Source organism: Lonchura striata, chromosome 7 (genome assembly GCF_050655825.1).
Source record: "Lonchura striata isolate lonStrDom1 chromosome 7, ASM5065582v1, whole genome shotgun sequence".
In the NCBI taxonomy this organism is placed as follows: domain Eukaryota; kingdom Metazoa; phylum Chordata; class Aves; order Passeriformes; family Estrildidae; genus Lonchura; species Lonchura striata.
Genome location: NC_140709.1, coordinates 14,470,451 through 14,487,368, shown reverse-complemented (window position 1 = coordinate 14,487,368; position 16,918 = coordinate 14,470,451). Strand labels below are relative to the sequence as shown.

Sequence of the window (16,918 nt, the reverse complement as noted above, 5' to 3'; positions counted from 1 at the left end):
CGCGTCACAGGCGGGGCGGGCGCGGCCCGGGCGGCGGGAGCGAGCGAGGGAGGGAGAGAAGATGGCGGCGGCGGGGCGCGGGCTGCTGGCGGCGGGGCTGTTCCGCGGGCGGGTCGCCATTGTCACCGGCGGCGGCACCGGCATCGGCAAGGCCATCGCCGCCGACCTGCTGGCGCTAGGTGGGAGCGGGGCGGGCTCCGCAGGAAGCCGCGGTGGGGCCGCGGGGCGGGCGGGTGGAGTTTGAGGGGCCGGCTGGAAGTGCCCGCGGGCTGTGCTGCCTGCTGGGGGCTGTCGGTGCAAGGAGCCCGTGGGTGGGACATTGTGACAGGGGCAGCAAGGGGTGCAGGTGAGGCTGATGTGCGACTGTGCCTTTTGGCCCGCAAAACGCTCGCTGTTCTAAACACAGAGGTCAGTGAGGTTATGTTAAACCAGGACCCTTTCTCTCAGACTCTCCCTTCAGTGAGGTCTCGTCTTGTTTCAACTGGAGGATTTACGAGGTTCTTGAACCTTGACTCTTAGAGAGCAGTTTCCTTAAACTGCTCCCGCACAGTTACATCTTAGAGACGTGGTGCTTCTCACAGTGTCTGCGATTTCAGGAACGTCCTGAAATTGAAGAACATCTTCATGAGGCACGGCGTAGCTTTTCTTTCCACGCTGAATATAGAGAAGTAGTAAAACCTAGACTGAAAGGCAGTCTCCTGACTTTCTGGTATGAGACCAGGAGAGGTAGAAATGACTCCTACATCCACTTTGCAACACCTTTCCTGGAGATTTCAACATCAGTGCTAGGGATCATCAGCATCAGACTGGGTTTGGATAGTTTATTGTCATGATTAGATTCAGCGTCTTCAGAATACCACCGCTAGTGTTACAGCTCTAGTTGTCACACTCCCGTGGTTTGCATTGCTGGAATGTGCACCACTGCACTGCATTGTAAAGGGCTTTCTTTGTTAAGGCTGTGCTGGGAGACATCTCTGTCTCTCCTGGCCTTTGTGCCGCAGCTTTACGCTTGCTTTGTAGAGCTGAATGGAGGATTAGATCTGCTACCTTTGTATTACTGGGGAACTGAGTATTTTTTTTTTCAGATGTCCTTACATGCTGCTTTAAAGAGGTACTTTTTAAGCATCATCACACTGTTGGTTGCTGATGTTACCCAGTTATCTTAAAACTGTGCTTAATTTGATCTTTGCTGTTTTCCTCAAGCAAAATACAATAACAAAAGTGTGTCCGTAACAGCTTAAATAGAACAGAATAGAAAACAAATCTATACAAAGCACATGAAGAAATTAAGAAAGAAAATGAAAAATTAAGAAAGGGCTATACAGGGCCTAAAACTGACTGAGTAACCTTCCTTATCTGTAGGCTTGCTGGTTACTACTGACAAGATGATGATTAGCAATTATTTCCATACATGTCCTGCACTTCAGCTAAGGAGACTGGCACTTACAGGCATAGGAGCAGACACATAAGGCTAGTCATTATATACACTGTTTATATAACTTGTCTCCTTTCATAATGTTGGTCATGATATTCATTGTTTATATAATCAGTCTCCTTTGAGGCCTTCTGGGCAAATTTAAACCTCTTATCTGGAAACTTGTGCCCTTATCCCTGACACTATCAGTAAATGGTCTGCTCATTCTTTGTGAAGAAAATTAAGTGACATTATCAGCTTGCACAGTATGTACCAAATGTTTTTCAGTGATTAGAATCTCTCCCTCTCCCAGTCAGTGCACTTAGCAAAAATATAGTTTCTTACTGGACCTTATTCTATATCAATGTGTGTATTTATAAGCACTTAAGTTGGTAAATACAACTGGGCTACTGTGATTCAGTATTTTGTGTTAATTGGTAATTGTGTGTGGCATGTTATGAACTTTGCTTTAGTTAGGTGGTTGTACAAGTGACTGGAATTCTTAATTAAAAAAAAAATCAGACCTCAGAGACTACTGTCTTTATATGTGTTGTTTTAAGATGGCCACTAATTAAAGGTGAAGCTTCTATTCCTAAGGATATGTAGTTGTAAAGCTTCCCCTGGAAGAATTAAACTCCTCTAATTTTAATATTTTTTTAACATATAGTTTCACAAAACAGCCTGAGTCAAATGAACAGCTTGCTGCTCTTTCCTCCCCCTAGTTATTTTGAGTTGATTCTGGTGTTTGCTTGATCATATGAGAGGCCAAATTCCACTCTGCAACAGAGTGGGGGGGAACCCCCACACCTGGCAAGATACTAACTTTTCCCTTTGGTTTTTTTGGCTGGTTGAGAATGATTTATATTAAAGCAGATGAGAAGCAGACATGATATGAAGGAGAGATTACTTCTGCTGAATTGCGAAAATGATGGAAGGAGCAAGACCTCCTTGTCTGCTTGGCTAATAATTTGCTAATCCATTGCATGATATTGCATGCCTGCTGTATTTGCACTAGGAATTAATTTGGTGTCCTTTGGTTTAGTCTGTGTAGTAACAATTACTGAAGCCTTAAAGCTGTCCTGAATCCACTGGTGTGACAGAAGAAATTAGACTGGTTTTAGTGTGAGTGCTTGACTTAAAGTTGGCACCTACTTTGTTTTTTCTCTGTAGAATGAATTCTTCTGCCTCCAAATGCTGGGAAAAAAAGTACTTGAGCTCCTGCCTTATTTTTTTTTCTATCCTTTCTTCAGCTAGGATTCTGCAGTGCCACAGTGAGGGCTCTGTTCTCACTGTCTGTAGACTGCAGATAGGGATTAATCTTGTGAGGCTATTATCCTTTCCTTCAGTCATTGTAGAGTTAAAAACCAGACCATTGCGTTTACTCACTGCTAGTCAAAATTACTGCCAGTTGTACAAGAAGATTATTTTTGTGGTTCTAAGAGCAAGCATTTTTTATAATCAAGATCTGCTGAAGCATCTTTAAATCACTTAATTGATAAATGAGGCAGCTGTGAGCAGAAGCAGCAGAAGTGATGTCTGAAATCTGCTTTGCTGACTCTGCAACTCACAGGCTATCTTCTCTTCTGCAGGAAGGAGAGGAAATCTTGTGGACATTTTTTTTTTAATTGCTCTTTTCCTGCCACAGAGGGATCTTGTTGCTAAGAAGCATCTGACATCAGTCATTTCTCTCTTTTGCAAGAACTTCAAGACTGTATTTTCTAGTCAGTGACTAATAAATGCACATCCTACAAGATATCGCCATGATGTTACTAAAAAATGGCATAATTTTGATAGCTGAATGATGTTTCATTTTATCTTTACAGGTTGCAGTGTTGTTATTGCCTCTCGTAAATTTGACCGATTAAAAGCTGCTGCAGAAGAGCTGAATGCCAGATTTGCTTCCATGAGTCCTGCCCGAGTGACCCCCATAGAGTGCAATATCCGCAAAGAAGAAGAGGTAAAGATGAGTGACCTTGTTCTGGGGCTTAACATATTGAAAGCATATTGTATATAAATTGTCAGATCTCTAAAGATTTCTGGCCTTCTCAAAAGTAGCTTAGATCAGGAGAAAGGTGGAACAAAGATCAGTTAAATTGATCTGGTTAGGTGTACTTCCCAAGGGAAGACATTTGTTAGCCACCTAAGCAAAAAAGTATTTGTAAATACTTGCAAATATTTTTCTGACCATGCTTACATATTTCAGGTATTTCTGGGAGATGCAGGCCTTGGAACTGGCATGTTCTACAGCAAGACAGAGCCCACTTAGTATGATTCTTTGTCACATTGCTGTGACAGAAGTGAGGGGGTGTAAACTTGTGAAGATGGAGACCTCAGAATAGTTCCTTCAAACAAGAAGGCATAGCATGGAATCCGAATGCTTGTGACTTGACACAAATGCCCTGCATTATCAGTTTGGCTTGCAGTAAAGCCAAAAAACCCCACAGGTATATAATATTTTGGCCGTGTCAGAAATTTTGGTTACAGTTTGAGGTGTGCCTCATTGCAAGCTCTGTTACTGTTCAAGTTGATTTTTAAATTTTTTCTTCATATTACAGAAAATGGAAGATCAAGAGCAAAAGTACGTAATCCAGGTTCTTCAGAAGTCTGCATGCACCTCCTAATTCTTTTTATCTCTGTAGTTAAATATTTAAAAGTCCAACTTCAGGTTGGATTTTTGATTTTTTGAAGACAGCTAGAAAATTTTCCAATAATCACTGCTTCATTTTTCTAAACCATTCAAGGTCTCCCTTAACCTAGACATTAATGACCTTCAGTAGTTATAAGGATTCTGGAAATATCCTAAGATATAGACATAAAACAAATAAAAATTAAAATTCTTCCCTTGTGGAGCAGTTTGTACTATAAAATATTTATAATGATCTACTCAGACTTTCTCTCCTGAAGGAGATGAACCCTGGGGCTCTGCAGTATGTCACTTCACCTAGCATTGAATTTTAGGTGTGTATTTACTGGCATCAGCAGTGCAACATAATAGGTTATGGCAGATGTCAGAGGGCAACTTGCATGATTAAAGCTACAGGAAAGAGGAGCAATAAAGAGGAAAAAGGTTTAGGCCTTTTTTCAGGTCTGTTTCTTGTAGAAAGTACTCTGGCATGCTTAATAACCTTCTGCAGGTGAATCTTATTTCTGTATCAGTGGGTAATTGATTAGTAGGAACTACAGCCTTCTGGGAGGTTTGGGATTTGCTTGAGTGGTGAAATGGGATAATCTCCACTAAACTGCTGTTCCTTCTTTGTTTCCTTCTTAATTGTGGCTAAACACCTATTTGACAAAACAGGCTTAAGTGGCTTTGGAAATTTTTGAAGGTGATTTTCCAGCCTTCTTTATAATGCTGTGTAAAGAGTTTAGGCATTATTCTGTGTAATGGGTAGCCATACTGATACTTGAAGAAACTTCTGTCTTTGCTAGAATTGTCATGTTTCAAATTTAAACTCTACCCATTTACAGGCACACCAGAACTTTCCTAGAACTTTTCATATGATATTAGTGAAGCTTCTATTGGATGTCTCCTATCAGTAGAGAGACTTCAGAGGGAAAAGGCAAATGAAACTCTAGTCTTGAACTTTTCCGTTATTGATTTAGTCTTATAGTTTGACTCACGTCAATTCTGCAACTGCTGTTATTTATTTCTGTTAAAGTCCTACTTATAAAAAAAATTAGTATGAAAATTTCATAGGCCTTTTGCTGACAATCTGAATAGCAAATGCAATTTCTGTTGCATATTAACATAAGAACTTGTGTACCTGGTAGATATTTCTCCATTCCAGATGCCCATCTCCAAGACCATGTATTTTGTTCGTTAGAGACATCCTGTAATTTTTGTTCTTTAGCTTGTGCCTCTCTAGCTCTGTTCTCTTCTTAATGCTGAGATTCTCAAAGATTGCTAAATCCTGACCATGTGTTACTTAATTTCTACATTTACTGTTTGACCAGAAATTTGTGTTTTCAGCTCTCAAATTTGAAGTGAGGATAGTGCTTTCTTACACTAAGGTACTTTGGTTTGTAAGTGTAAACTAGATAAACTCAAATTAACAATTGTTAACTTACACTGCTAAGAACTGTCAAAACTGAAGTATATGGCAGGTTTTCCACATCCCACTGTTTACTATTGCTTATTTATTATGTTTCCTAGAGCAACAATGGTGAAAACTACTTTTTTCCTAATTTGCACTTGCTTGCCTTGTGGAAACTGGAGGAAAAGTACCTTTGGGCTTTTACTTTGATTCAAAGAGTATTATACATCCACTTTCAAAACCTACTCCATTCTTAACTTAAAATTTAGTGCCTGGGACTTGGAGTTATAGGAACAGGAATCAGCAAAAGATGGTAAGGATTTTTCTAGCCTAGGAGGCAAATAGTGAGTAGAAGTAACACAGTAATATAACTCACTTCACTTTTTCATAAATACAGGAACAACTTCTTACAGTGGAAGAGGGGACGGGAGGGCATGTCACCTTCTGGTTTCCATCATGAAAGAAGTGAGACTAGTTACAACTGTGTTAGCTCTGTGGTACTCTTTAGTAACATTACAACTCATTGTTTGCTTTCAGCTTAGTATGAGTGAAGAGTATTTACCTCAGAAATCACAGGAGCACATTGTTGGGTAGAGAGGAACAGCCTCTGCAAGAATTCTATGTGAGTCACTATATCCTTATTAGTTCTTATACTAGGTACCAAAGAACATGTGCAGGAGAAAAACATTATAAATGTTTCAACAGGAAAAAAAAAATAGGAGTTCAAACTCCCTTAGATGTCAGAAGTGATTTATCACAAGCTTCAAAGCCCAGGAAGTTTCCTGAAGAACTACATAATTAATTTAATATATAATTTATTCTGACACCTCAGAAGTCTTTCTAAGAGTAAATCTTTGTTTCAAAGGAATCCACCCTGATCACCTGTAGGAACAAGCCATTTCTTCATATTACAGAATGCCATTTTTTTAAGCCCTCTTTCTCCATTAGTTGTTCTGCATTTCTCTAAAGGCCTCTATAAATTTTGTCCTGGTTTGAATTTTATAAACTGGAGGGAGGGACATCGAATAGGGAAAATTTAAGAAAGATGAAGGTGCTTTCAAATTGCCAGAAGATTATTTTTTGCCTCCTATTGCAAATCTTAAAGTAACTGACCTGCTTTGAAGATGACACGGTTCATGCCTCTAGTTTGGATCTGTGAAATTCAAACATTAGAAGGTTCATCCCTCATCATGTAGTCCAGGATGTTTGTTGGAGCTCTTTCTAGCCTAGGAAGAGGCAAAGAAGGTGCAGTGAATTAATTACTGCAGAAACTTGATGGCAAATAGCATGGGAATAGCTTAATGAATTCATATTTTTAAGTCTCTAAATCTTCATTCTCAGAAGTCCTTCTGCTTTCTAGCAAAGCTTACTTTTTGTTTAATGTGCAAGAAATAATCCTGCTTGATGGAGGATTTTCAACCACTGCATAAGCTGTCAGGCTTATTTTTGTCATGAGTTTGCTGCTGCTTTTGACTAGTTTTGCATTGAGTGTTCTGTAAAGGATAAAAAGTCTGGTTTACTTTTAAAAATGGCAGAGTAGAGGATAAGAGAACCTAAGATTTCTCTATGTTGTCATCAGAATGTATTTCTATATTCTGTCATAGGCCCTTATCCTGGAGCAGCAACTGTTCACCTGTTCCCTTTTCCTGTGGTTTGGCATGTATATAGTGATAGATGTTGCTTCTTAGTGATTAGAAAGCTGAAGTGATTTTCATTGTTTGCATATTTCCTGGCCTCATAATGTGTTGAGAGCAGATCAGTCTTGTTTTTTTTTTTTTTTTCTCTTTTGCTGAGATGCAAACTGGCCAGTTCTGTGTGCATGTGTATCTTTATTTGTCTCTTTTTGTGTCTTAAATTTTGAGCTACAGCAAAATCTGTTGACAGGGACAAGACATGAAGAATTAATGCCTGAATTAAGGGGAGGAAGGGAGGGAGAGAGACTGAGAGAGACAGAAACCAACCAGATGATAGTCACAAGCTGTGGATGCAGCAGTGTAATGTCAGTCTTCTGGAGGCACCACCTTCACACTGGCCAAGTTTCAATTACCCATGGGGTGGTCACAGGTGCCATTCCCCTAACTTGGGGTGATGTGTATGAGCAGTTGCTTCCTTTCCCACAGTTTGCCACAGTGGGCATTTTTGTCTGGATGCATTAACCAAGATGTTCTAACCTGATCTTACCTCTGCTAGGCCTGGAATTAATGCTTTCCTGTTGCAAATTCCTCCATTCTATGCTTTTCTCAAGTTCCTGCTTTGGTGGCTTATCATAGGGTTAAGTTCCTTCTGTGGCCTTGACAGTGTTTTGAGACAGGCAGCAGTACTCTTTAAATCCTTACACTTTTAAAGCCTTTTTGCAATACTCTGTAGACAAACATTTCTTTAACTGGCACCTAGATAAGTAGAAGCTTACATATCTAGGTAAGTGGAAGATAAATCCTTGTACTTCTGGTAGGCCACAGGTGTTCTTGAAGTCAGAAATTCAGAATTCTATTCATGGTGTCTCCTTTTCATACTTGAACTCCAGCAACAGAACCTGCTGCTGGATCAGACCCCGAGGGTAAAATCTGTCAGCTGGGCATCAAGACAACTTCAGACAGACTCAATACGGTGCTGCTTAGCACATACCTTGTGTCTGAGCTCACTAGTAGCTTTTCCAATAAACTTTATAGCTTAGCATAGGCTCAGTTGGTTTATAAATACTTAATGTCTATCTGTGTGAAGCGTGTAGTGAAAGACTGGCTTGGTGGGGAGCTGTGGATAAGAGATTCCTGTTGTTGTACTTTTAAATAACACAGCAGTAACACAGTAAAAATACCTGTTACCACTGTGCCAGAATGCCTATTAGCTCTAGCCACCAAATCACAAATCTCTAACACTCTGCAGTGTTTGCCTGTGTGTTTTGCTCACACAAGGTGACCTGTGAATGCATGTGGACATTTGTCCCTTTTCCCTGAGTCAGTGACTGCTGTCATCTCAGTTGTCTGAAAGTGCTGCTGCATAATACATCTAAGTTGCAGTAACACACAGAAGTTCCTTATTGCAGAGTTCCAGTCTTCTGCTTATGTCTGAAGTGCCTGATTTTGTTCTTTTTTCTTTTTCAGAAGAAAACGTCCTAAACTAGTAGCTCTACTTCATGCAGCTTTCATTTGCTTCCAAAGAGAGTCTTTAATAGTTTTTCTTAGAAGTTCTTTCCAAGTGGATATTTTAATTATGGCAATAGAAAAGAATCTTCTTTAGTAGTGACTGTGATTTAAATATGTTCTACCAGACCCTCCTTCTCCCTGTGCTGCTGGCTGCTGTCACCATGCTTACTTTAACTGAGAGAAGCACTGCAGTGATGCTTTTCTACAGCACAGAAGACTTTGTGAAGATTGCTACAGTTGGAGCCTTCTGAGGTGTCACTGGAGAGCCTTTTGGCCTTTCCTGACTTTCAGAAAGCAGAACTGATATGCATTTGTTGTTGTTGGGTTTTTAATTTGTTTTTCATGAGAATATGGTGCCACACGTAGGAACAACAACAGTTCCTTAAGTGCAACATATGAACCATTTTGAATTGATATGCTATAGCATAAAAAACATACATTTTGTCCAGCTGTTGAAAAGTTGCTTTAATGTCTCTTCTCAGTGGATTGTTCCTGTTAATTTGTTTTCAGTCTTTTCTTCTTTATCATTCTTAGTGTTTTTCCTTCTCTCTCATCTTTCCACAGTCTGAATAGCCTTTATTTGTTCAAATCTTCTTTGTACTGAAACTATTTCTGTTCTATAAATGAGCCCATATTTCAGTGACTTACAGAGAATAATATTCAAAGCAACATTCTCAGACTGACAGGGAGAAGAGTTTGATATTGCTGAGCAAAGCATAACTTTTGCTGCCTAGCCAGACATAACTTTCCTTTGCTCACAAAAAGAGAAAAGTAAATGCTGGAATGTCCTTGTGGTGTGGCTGTTCTCACAAGCTGTGAGTTTGGGACTGCTGCCACAGATGTTTTAGTTTTCTGTGTTTTTTCCTCACATCCCACTACCTGCAGTGACTAATAAGTGAGGAATAAGATGACATTCAGAATTTGAAGATGGGAGTTTATTATTTTTTTTCTCAGCAGGCACTAGTTTTTATGTCATTATATGTTTGTTTAGGGTTTTTTTTCTTTCAAGAGGTGCATCCTTACAGGATACATATTGTCCTGTTAAAGCATTCTGTGCTGTTAGAAATAAAAGATTAGTAAGTAAATAGTAAGGCAGCCTTTGTGAGACTGGGTTGGTGACACTCATTGTGATATACAGATAATGCATTGCTTGCACGTTTTTTTATTTCTGGTGTTCTATTGCTAACTCAATACAGAGAAAGGCTGATTGATATCTTCCCCTAGCCCAATCTGTTTGAGTGGCAGCATTGTTCCACCTGTTGGCTTTTTATTGTGTTTTTCTTTGACCACAGATGCTAGGTTATCTTTTTATATATGCTTGAGTAGGAATAACTGATGCATGGTATCTAGTTATGATTGATGATGTAAGCAGGAAACAGTCATGTTGTCCCATTTCCTGTTTCTTGAGATAAATATTAAATTATTAAGTTGTTGCTATGGAGTTCTTACTACTATCTTGCAATAATATTTTTGCTGAACAAAACAACTTATATTTCCCGCATTTTTTAGACTTCATGTTTTTTAGGGCAATTAACCTTCTTACTCTGTGTAAGAAGACCAGCTATTGCTAACTCATATGTCAGAGCTGTAGTGAATATACTAAACTTCTAGGTAAGGATGATAAAACTCGACAAGATGAGTTAGGATTTCTATTTAAAATGGTCAAGTATATGGTCAGATAAAAATAACAGTAGCTATTATATGGAACTTTTTGCAGATCTCATGTGAACACCCCCACTCTTCTGAGAAGCATCAGGAGATTCTTAGTAGGTCATATGTAGTGGGCTTTTGTGTCTGATTTTACAAATCTTTGGCAGCTTAAATCCCCTCTTCTCTGGGTGCTGGTATTCTATGCAGTACCTGCATTATACCAGCAAAATTTCCTGAGTAAACATGGATACAGCCCAGTCCTTCTTGACTGCCTAAACCTGTCATACCAATTTACAGCCTCTCTGAAGGCTAGACCTCCTCTTTTTCACGGCGTGAAAAGGGCATGAGGGAGAAAATACTGTCTGAGAACAAAATTGGGTGTAGCCCTTGATCAGCATACCACACTAACAAATACTGTTTCAGGTAGAAGCTTTGGTGAAGTCTACACTGAGTCTGCATGGGAAGATTGACTTCCTGGTGAATAATGGAGGGGGCCAGTTTGCAAGTCCTTCTGAAGCCATCCGTGCAAAAGGCTGGAATGCTGTGATAGACACAAATCTGACAGGGACCTTCTATTGCTGCAAAGCAGGTAAGGTCTGAGCATTGAGCTTTTTGTGTTTATTTGGTTTTGTGTTTTACAGAAATACCAGAAGATAAGAAATGTCAAGTCTCCCTAGTCTCAAGCAGTGTCAAGGGAAATACAGGTTGGTTATTAGGAAAAAGTTTTTCACAGAAAGAGTGATAAAGTTCTGGAATGGCATGGTGGAGTCACCATCCCTGGATGTGTTTAAAAAAAGACTGGGTATGGCACTCATTGCCGTGGTTTAGTTGATGTGTTAAGGCATGGGTTTGACTTGATGATCTTGATGGTCTCTTCCAACCTAGTGATTCTGTGAGTTGAATTCTTTTCATGCACTTATCTGACTGGATATTTGTTTTCCTGAATCTCATCCAAAGCTTTGCATTAAATGGTATATTACATTTGTTCATAAATACAGAAATGTATTTAGGCAAGCATGATCTTCTGGTTAAGGCCAGGTTTGGGAAGTCAGTTGACTTGGATACTCATTTAAAAGACTATAAGAAAACCACTTAACTTTCATGGCCTGTATTCTCTGTGTAACATAGGAAAATAGTTTCTTCAGGGATATAAATTTAGTCTTAAATTTAAGTATGGTATGTCATTCTCAGATAGCATTTGGAATGTGGAAATTAAAGTAAGTTACATGGAAACATGAAATCTTGATTTCCACCAAGTGCTTTTTTACAATCCTTAAGCCTTACCTGGACCGTGCCTGTTTCCTCATGGCCTCACCTCTGGATTGGCAGGGCTGTGGTACAAACAGCAATTGTTTCTCCAAACCAGTATGACAAATGTGTAGTGTGATTGCAGTTAAGACTCCAAATTTGGTTTTCAGTTGGTGAGTTCATTTGTATGCATTTCTTCTGATATTTATAGGTTATCTTCCTCCTTCATACAGTGTACAATGCCTGGATGCAAGAACATGGAGGAGCCATTGTCAACATTACTGCTGCCGTGAGAAATGGCTTTCCTGGAATGTCGTAATATATATTTTTTTTTTATACTTTCCTATATTTTCACCCCAGAAGTACTAATTGTTCCTAAACACCTCAGAAAGGTGTGTACTGGGCAGCAGCAGAGTGTAGAAATACAGAGGTTAGGTCAAGAGAGAGCAGGAGTATCACTTGGCTGTATGTGGGGATCTCTTAATGCCTCCAGTAGATGGCATCTCTGGTCTCTCTCCATTTGTTTGTAAGAAACTATGAAGCAAGACTTGCCAGTGAAGCTTTAATTGGAATTGGCTCCTTTTTCTGTTTTTCTTGTTTGTTTGTTTGTTTTTAACTTGGAAATTGAGTTTCTGTTGAAGAAATATAAAAATATATTTTTAACAAGTGTTGCATTATCTCTCTTCATCCTCATTCAGGGTTGAATGGCTTCAAAACCAACACTTTTAAGGAAACACTTTTTTCTCACTAGCTTGTTCTTCACAGTAGAGAATAAATACAGAGATCCACATGGTGGTGCTGAAGCTACAGTTATTTGAGTATCTCCATTGTGGTATCTGTTTCAACTGTCATGGCAAATAGGCTGAAGATGTTTCAATTTGAGTGAATTAAGAGGAAAAACAAGCTCATTCTGAATAATGGTGGAAAAATTCTCCTAAGTAACCACTGTATGTAGACGGCTAGTCAAAACTACTTCCAAATTAAATTGAGTTGGAAATTCTTGCAGAAATGTACTGTTGAAAAAGATATGCCTTTACAAGTCCAGCTACCACTCATGCCAAAAGTCACCTGATAGGAGTTTTTATAAGTATTAATTTTGAACATAGAAGTTGTCATGTCTCCTCAGAGTGTGTCTGGAAGTTATCTATTTCTGGCCTAAACATATTAATAACTTATCTTAGGTTTTTCTTAAGTTTTTCGTATTCTTTCCCTGTATTTGAAAAGCTATTGTATCTGTCTCCTCTTAGTCTATTTTGCTAGGCTAAAGCAGCTAAATTTATTCATTTTCTCTGACTGCAACTGTCTACAATTCATTACTGCAGTAATTTTGTTTGCATTTGTTCAAGCTTGTAATAATTTCAGACTGGTTACTACAGCAGCAAGGCGTAGGAGTTCACTCTGAGTCTCATGTCTCTATCTCCATCTACCTACAATATTTTCTGAATAGAGATTTACTTTAATCATGTTTGTCAGATGATTTAAACTATCTTCCAGACCACTGTTCTTCCAAGTTTTGCTTTACCTGTGCAAGCTACAGGTAGTTTTACACAGTGAACTTCAGTTGTTTCTCTTTTTATAAGCCCCCTCCTGCAGTAGAGTGTAGCTGACCCCATGTTGCATTGGAAAAGAGATTTTAAGTATTTCTAGCAATGACAGGAAATCACAGCATGGCTTGTTTAAACAGTGAAGCTATGGTCAAACTTGGAAACTAGAGAGTCTCTCTCTTGCAGATGCTTGGTCCAGCCACAGAAAACCACTCTGAATACCCTAATGAGGCTGCAGTAGAATTAACACTGGACACACCTAGCTAAGGGAACAGATGCTTCCTTGGCTTTCTTTTCTCCATAGGCACACAGGAGCTGCAAGAGCTGCAGTGGATAACCTAACCAAGACTTTAGCTTTAGAATGGGCTCACAATGGAGTGAGAATCAACAGCGTTGCTCCCGTAAGTAATGGCAAATGATCTGATTAAAATCAGCTATTACACATAGTTAGAGCTTTTGGACCAAAACAGGTTTTTAAATTTATTACCAGTAACTGTTTGTGGATTATTTATATATTTGTTTATTTATAATTCCCTTACTGTGTTCTTTGGACCATTTGACAGTGTTTCGTACTTTTGGATGATGAGTCAGAGGATGTGGGATAAAATTGCTTCTGCTTTCTGCCTTAACTTGGCACGCTTGGTTTTTAGTTTATTTATAGCTAAATGAAATAATACTGGTAGGAGTTGGTGACCTGTCTTACAAAGCCTTGATATAAAATTACTGATTGCTCTGTGTTTCAGTAATGGATACTTTACTTCTGAATTCAGGAAACCTTTTCTGTTTGAGGTTCAGGTATGCTGATGGTTTCTACCTATGTGTACAAACTTATTTTGAAAATCTCTGAATGTTTCGTATAATGCCTTTTACTTTGTCTCCTACATGTTAAGTTAGTTTAGCTTTAGGCATATAAAGAGATTGTAGTTGGAGTGTAGCTTTCTCTCAGAGAAATCATGTATAAAAATGTGTGGTTTGATTTTTTTTTCATAAAAAATTCATGCAGACAGGAAGCCACTATACAAGTCAGCTAAAATATGCCTGCCACATTTCTGAGGAAGTAGACAGCAGGTAGAGTTGTTTTAAATAACTGTATAGAAAGCAGATTTTGTAGTGCTGCAGATACAAAAGTTGTATAGAAGCTCTAGCCTTGACATTTGAGAATGTGTGATCTGTTGTAATTTTCTCTTATCCACAATTTATTTTGCACATTTACTCCCTTGAAATTAAAGAGGAAACATAAATTTTGTCCAGCTACTTCTACAGTCAGAATTTAGCTTATCTCACAGTGAGTGTCATAAGTGTCATGTTTGTTTAAGTGATCCCTAGGAAGATCTTGCTACTATTTTTGTAGAATGTCTGTGTATTCTGTTATGCCTCTTGTCCTAAAACATCTGGCTTGCTTTGTTTGGCATAGCATAGAATGCTTAATGGCAGATGTGTGTTAATCATTCAGGTAAAGGCTTTTATGTAACCTTTGTGAGACCCAGTTCATCTGGAGACATGTTAAATATTAAGATGTACTGACTTGTATTTCCTGTTTATCTGTTTTTTCTGATTTATCAAGTCTTGGGGAAGTAAGTAATTAAGACAGCATTATTATGTGAATATACTTTTCAGGCATGCTAATTACCTAATGACTCATGCTGATTAGATATTATAGCACATGTCAGAAGACGTTTTTGACATGCAAACACTTCAGGGCTTTGGCTCTTTCAGAAGTATTTGCTAGCTTTGTTACTATGCTGGTAACAAAAGTCCATGTTGTAGTTACAATAAGACTTCTGTCACCTTTGTGGACTTATCAGGTAACAATACAAACAATACAAAATTGTTACTGCTTTATGGGAGGAGAGGAACCTGTAGGAAATGGATACATAGAGAGGGAAGTGAGCATTCTGAAAGAAGGAGTTTCACATACATTATAGAGGTATCTTAAAAATCTTAGTATATGTGCCATGGGTGAATTCAAATTTTGCTATTTTACTTATACTTGAGTCCCAAAAGTTCTGTCCTAACTGGTGGATGTAATTCTGTGTTCACTTTGCCATCTTCCTTCTCAAAACTTCCTTCTCACTAGTCACTCTGGTGACTGTGTGGTCACCAGAGCAAACACAGTCATCTTTTTCTGCTTCTGGATCAGCTAAGTAGGGAGAGTCAGAATTCTGACTGAAATCTGTCCACTTCTGTAATTCACAATAAATCGGTCTAGTGCTTCTACAGATGACAAGAAACTTTTGAGAATTTATTCTTGAGGCTTTGTAGTTTCCTACTGTAATTTAACATTAAATGCTTGAAATTTCAAAGCAGCATCTGAGCTTTTTTATACTCCACTTTTGTGTTATTGAAGTGACAGCAGAGAATTGGAATAATCAGAATTATTGTGCTTGAACAGAGATGTGGCTAGCAGCCAAATTACCTTCTTGTATAAATTATACTATGCCATTACATTCAGAAACTGGTATTCAAGTGCTCTTTAGATAGTTCAGTCCCACAGAAAATCAGTACTGACAACTTCACAATTTTAGAATGATTAGTTTAAATGTATGCAAGAGAACTAAGTCTCACTGTGCTGTTTTTAAATAGGGACTGGTATTTTCGGAAACTGCTGTTGCAAACTATGGAGAACAAGGTGTAATGATGTGGTTAAAGAGCATACCAAAGGTTCCTGCCAAGAGGTCAGCTGTCCCTGAGGAGGTAATGTATTTCAGAATGCTTCTGATATGCCTACTTCTGTCTCTCTATTTTGAAGCCACTTCATTATATGGAGAACAAAAAAGATTTACTTTTGCATTGTGATGGAATATTTAAGAAGAAGAAAGCTTGTAGCAATGTGTGGTTGTGCCAAGTGCGAGACTTAACCAGTAGTCATTGTTACACAGAAAATTTCATTCAGCTGCTTCTTACAGCTGAAGTGTTTGATTAGTAGACATTATTTCTTGAAGAAGTTGATTTCAGCAGAAAGGACTGAAAGAATGAATATTAAGGAAAAAAAGTGTATCTTAAATGCACTTAGCTCTCTTCCACCAAGAATGTGCATCTTTGATAAACTGATCAACCTTTTTTTGGTTTTTTTTGGTATCTGATGCTGCTCTGTGACAGTTTTCTGTTTTTCCTCTGTTAAATGCTTGTGGCTGGAAGGATGGCTTTAAGGCTGTTACAGTTTTAATTACTAAGTAGAAAATCTTACTAGACCTTGCCTGTCAAAGTTTTCACAAGCTTCTTTGACATGAACAATTCCCAGCTGTTTAAGAAATATTAAAATTTGAGATTTTAAATTTAAGATTTTAAAATGTCATTCTTTTGCTAGATCTCTCCTGCTGTATGTTTCCTGCTGTCTCCAGCTGCATCATTCATAACTGGGATAACCATGGTCGTGGATGGTGGCCAGAGTTTGTATGGCCATAGCCTAGAAATACCCGGTAAGAAATGGGCTCCAAAACAATGCCTTTCAAGGCATGAAGTTGTACAGTGGGAGGAGACCAAAGTAAAATGTCTAATTTCTCAATCAGCTAAGTAAATTCTTTTATTTGTTTTCCTCAGATCATGACAAATGGCCCTCACCACCAGAAGGAAAAAATTCTGAAATGCTGAAAAAGCTTGTTTCTGGCAAGTTCAAACCAAAACTGTAAAAGAAAGAGATTTTACCCTTGCTGATAATCTCACTTTGTGATTTGACCATATTATTCTTAGTAATAATGTTTTTTTGCTCATATGTAACTACATTAAGTGCCTTGATTTTTGTTGATTTATATTTAAAACTTTTGAAATGCTTTACATTGTATGTGTCTTCTTTGAAAATCTCACTCTGAAAACTTTCAGTCTTTTGGGGAGGGAAAAGATATAAAAGACTATCCATTTGCACAGACATTAAGTAATGAAGAATCC

The 16,918-nt window shown here is 38.5% G+C and overlaps 1 protein-coding gene across 1 annotated transcript; it reads left to right on the top strand.

Annotated features, from left to right (window-relative positions):
- The first annotated feature begins 35 nt into the window (after positions 1 to 35).
- Positions 36 to 16,804, top strand: PECR (peroxisomal trans-2-enoyl-CoA reductase). Its single transcript, XM_021526181.3, has 8 exons — positions 36 to 179; positions 3,238 to 3,371; positions 10,665 to 10,830; positions 11,723 to 11,804; positions 13,338 to 13,434; positions 15,617 to 15,727; positions 16,341 to 16,452; positions 16,574 to 16,804. The coding sequence occupies exons 1-8, from the start codon at positions 62 to 64 to the stop codon at positions 16,660 to 16,662; spliced, it is 909 nt and encodes a 302-aa protein (XP_021381856.3). The 5' UTR covers positions 36 to 61; the 3' UTR covers positions 16,663 to 16,804.
- The last annotated feature ends 114 nt before the right edge of the window (positions 16,805 to 16,918 follow it).

Coding starts and splice junctions, on each gene's coding strand:
- PECR (XM_021526181.3), top strand. CDS start 62: ATGGCGGCGGCGGGGCGCGGGCTGCTGGCGGCGGGGCTGTTCCGCGGG. Junction 180..3,237: donor CGCCGACCTGCTGGCGCTAG/GTGGGAGCGGGG, acceptor TTATCTTTACAG/GTTGCAGTGTTGTTATTGCC. Junction 16,453..16,573: donor CCATAGCCTAGAAATACCCG/GTAAGAAATGGG, acceptor TGTTTTCCTCAG/ATCATGACAAATGGCCCTCA.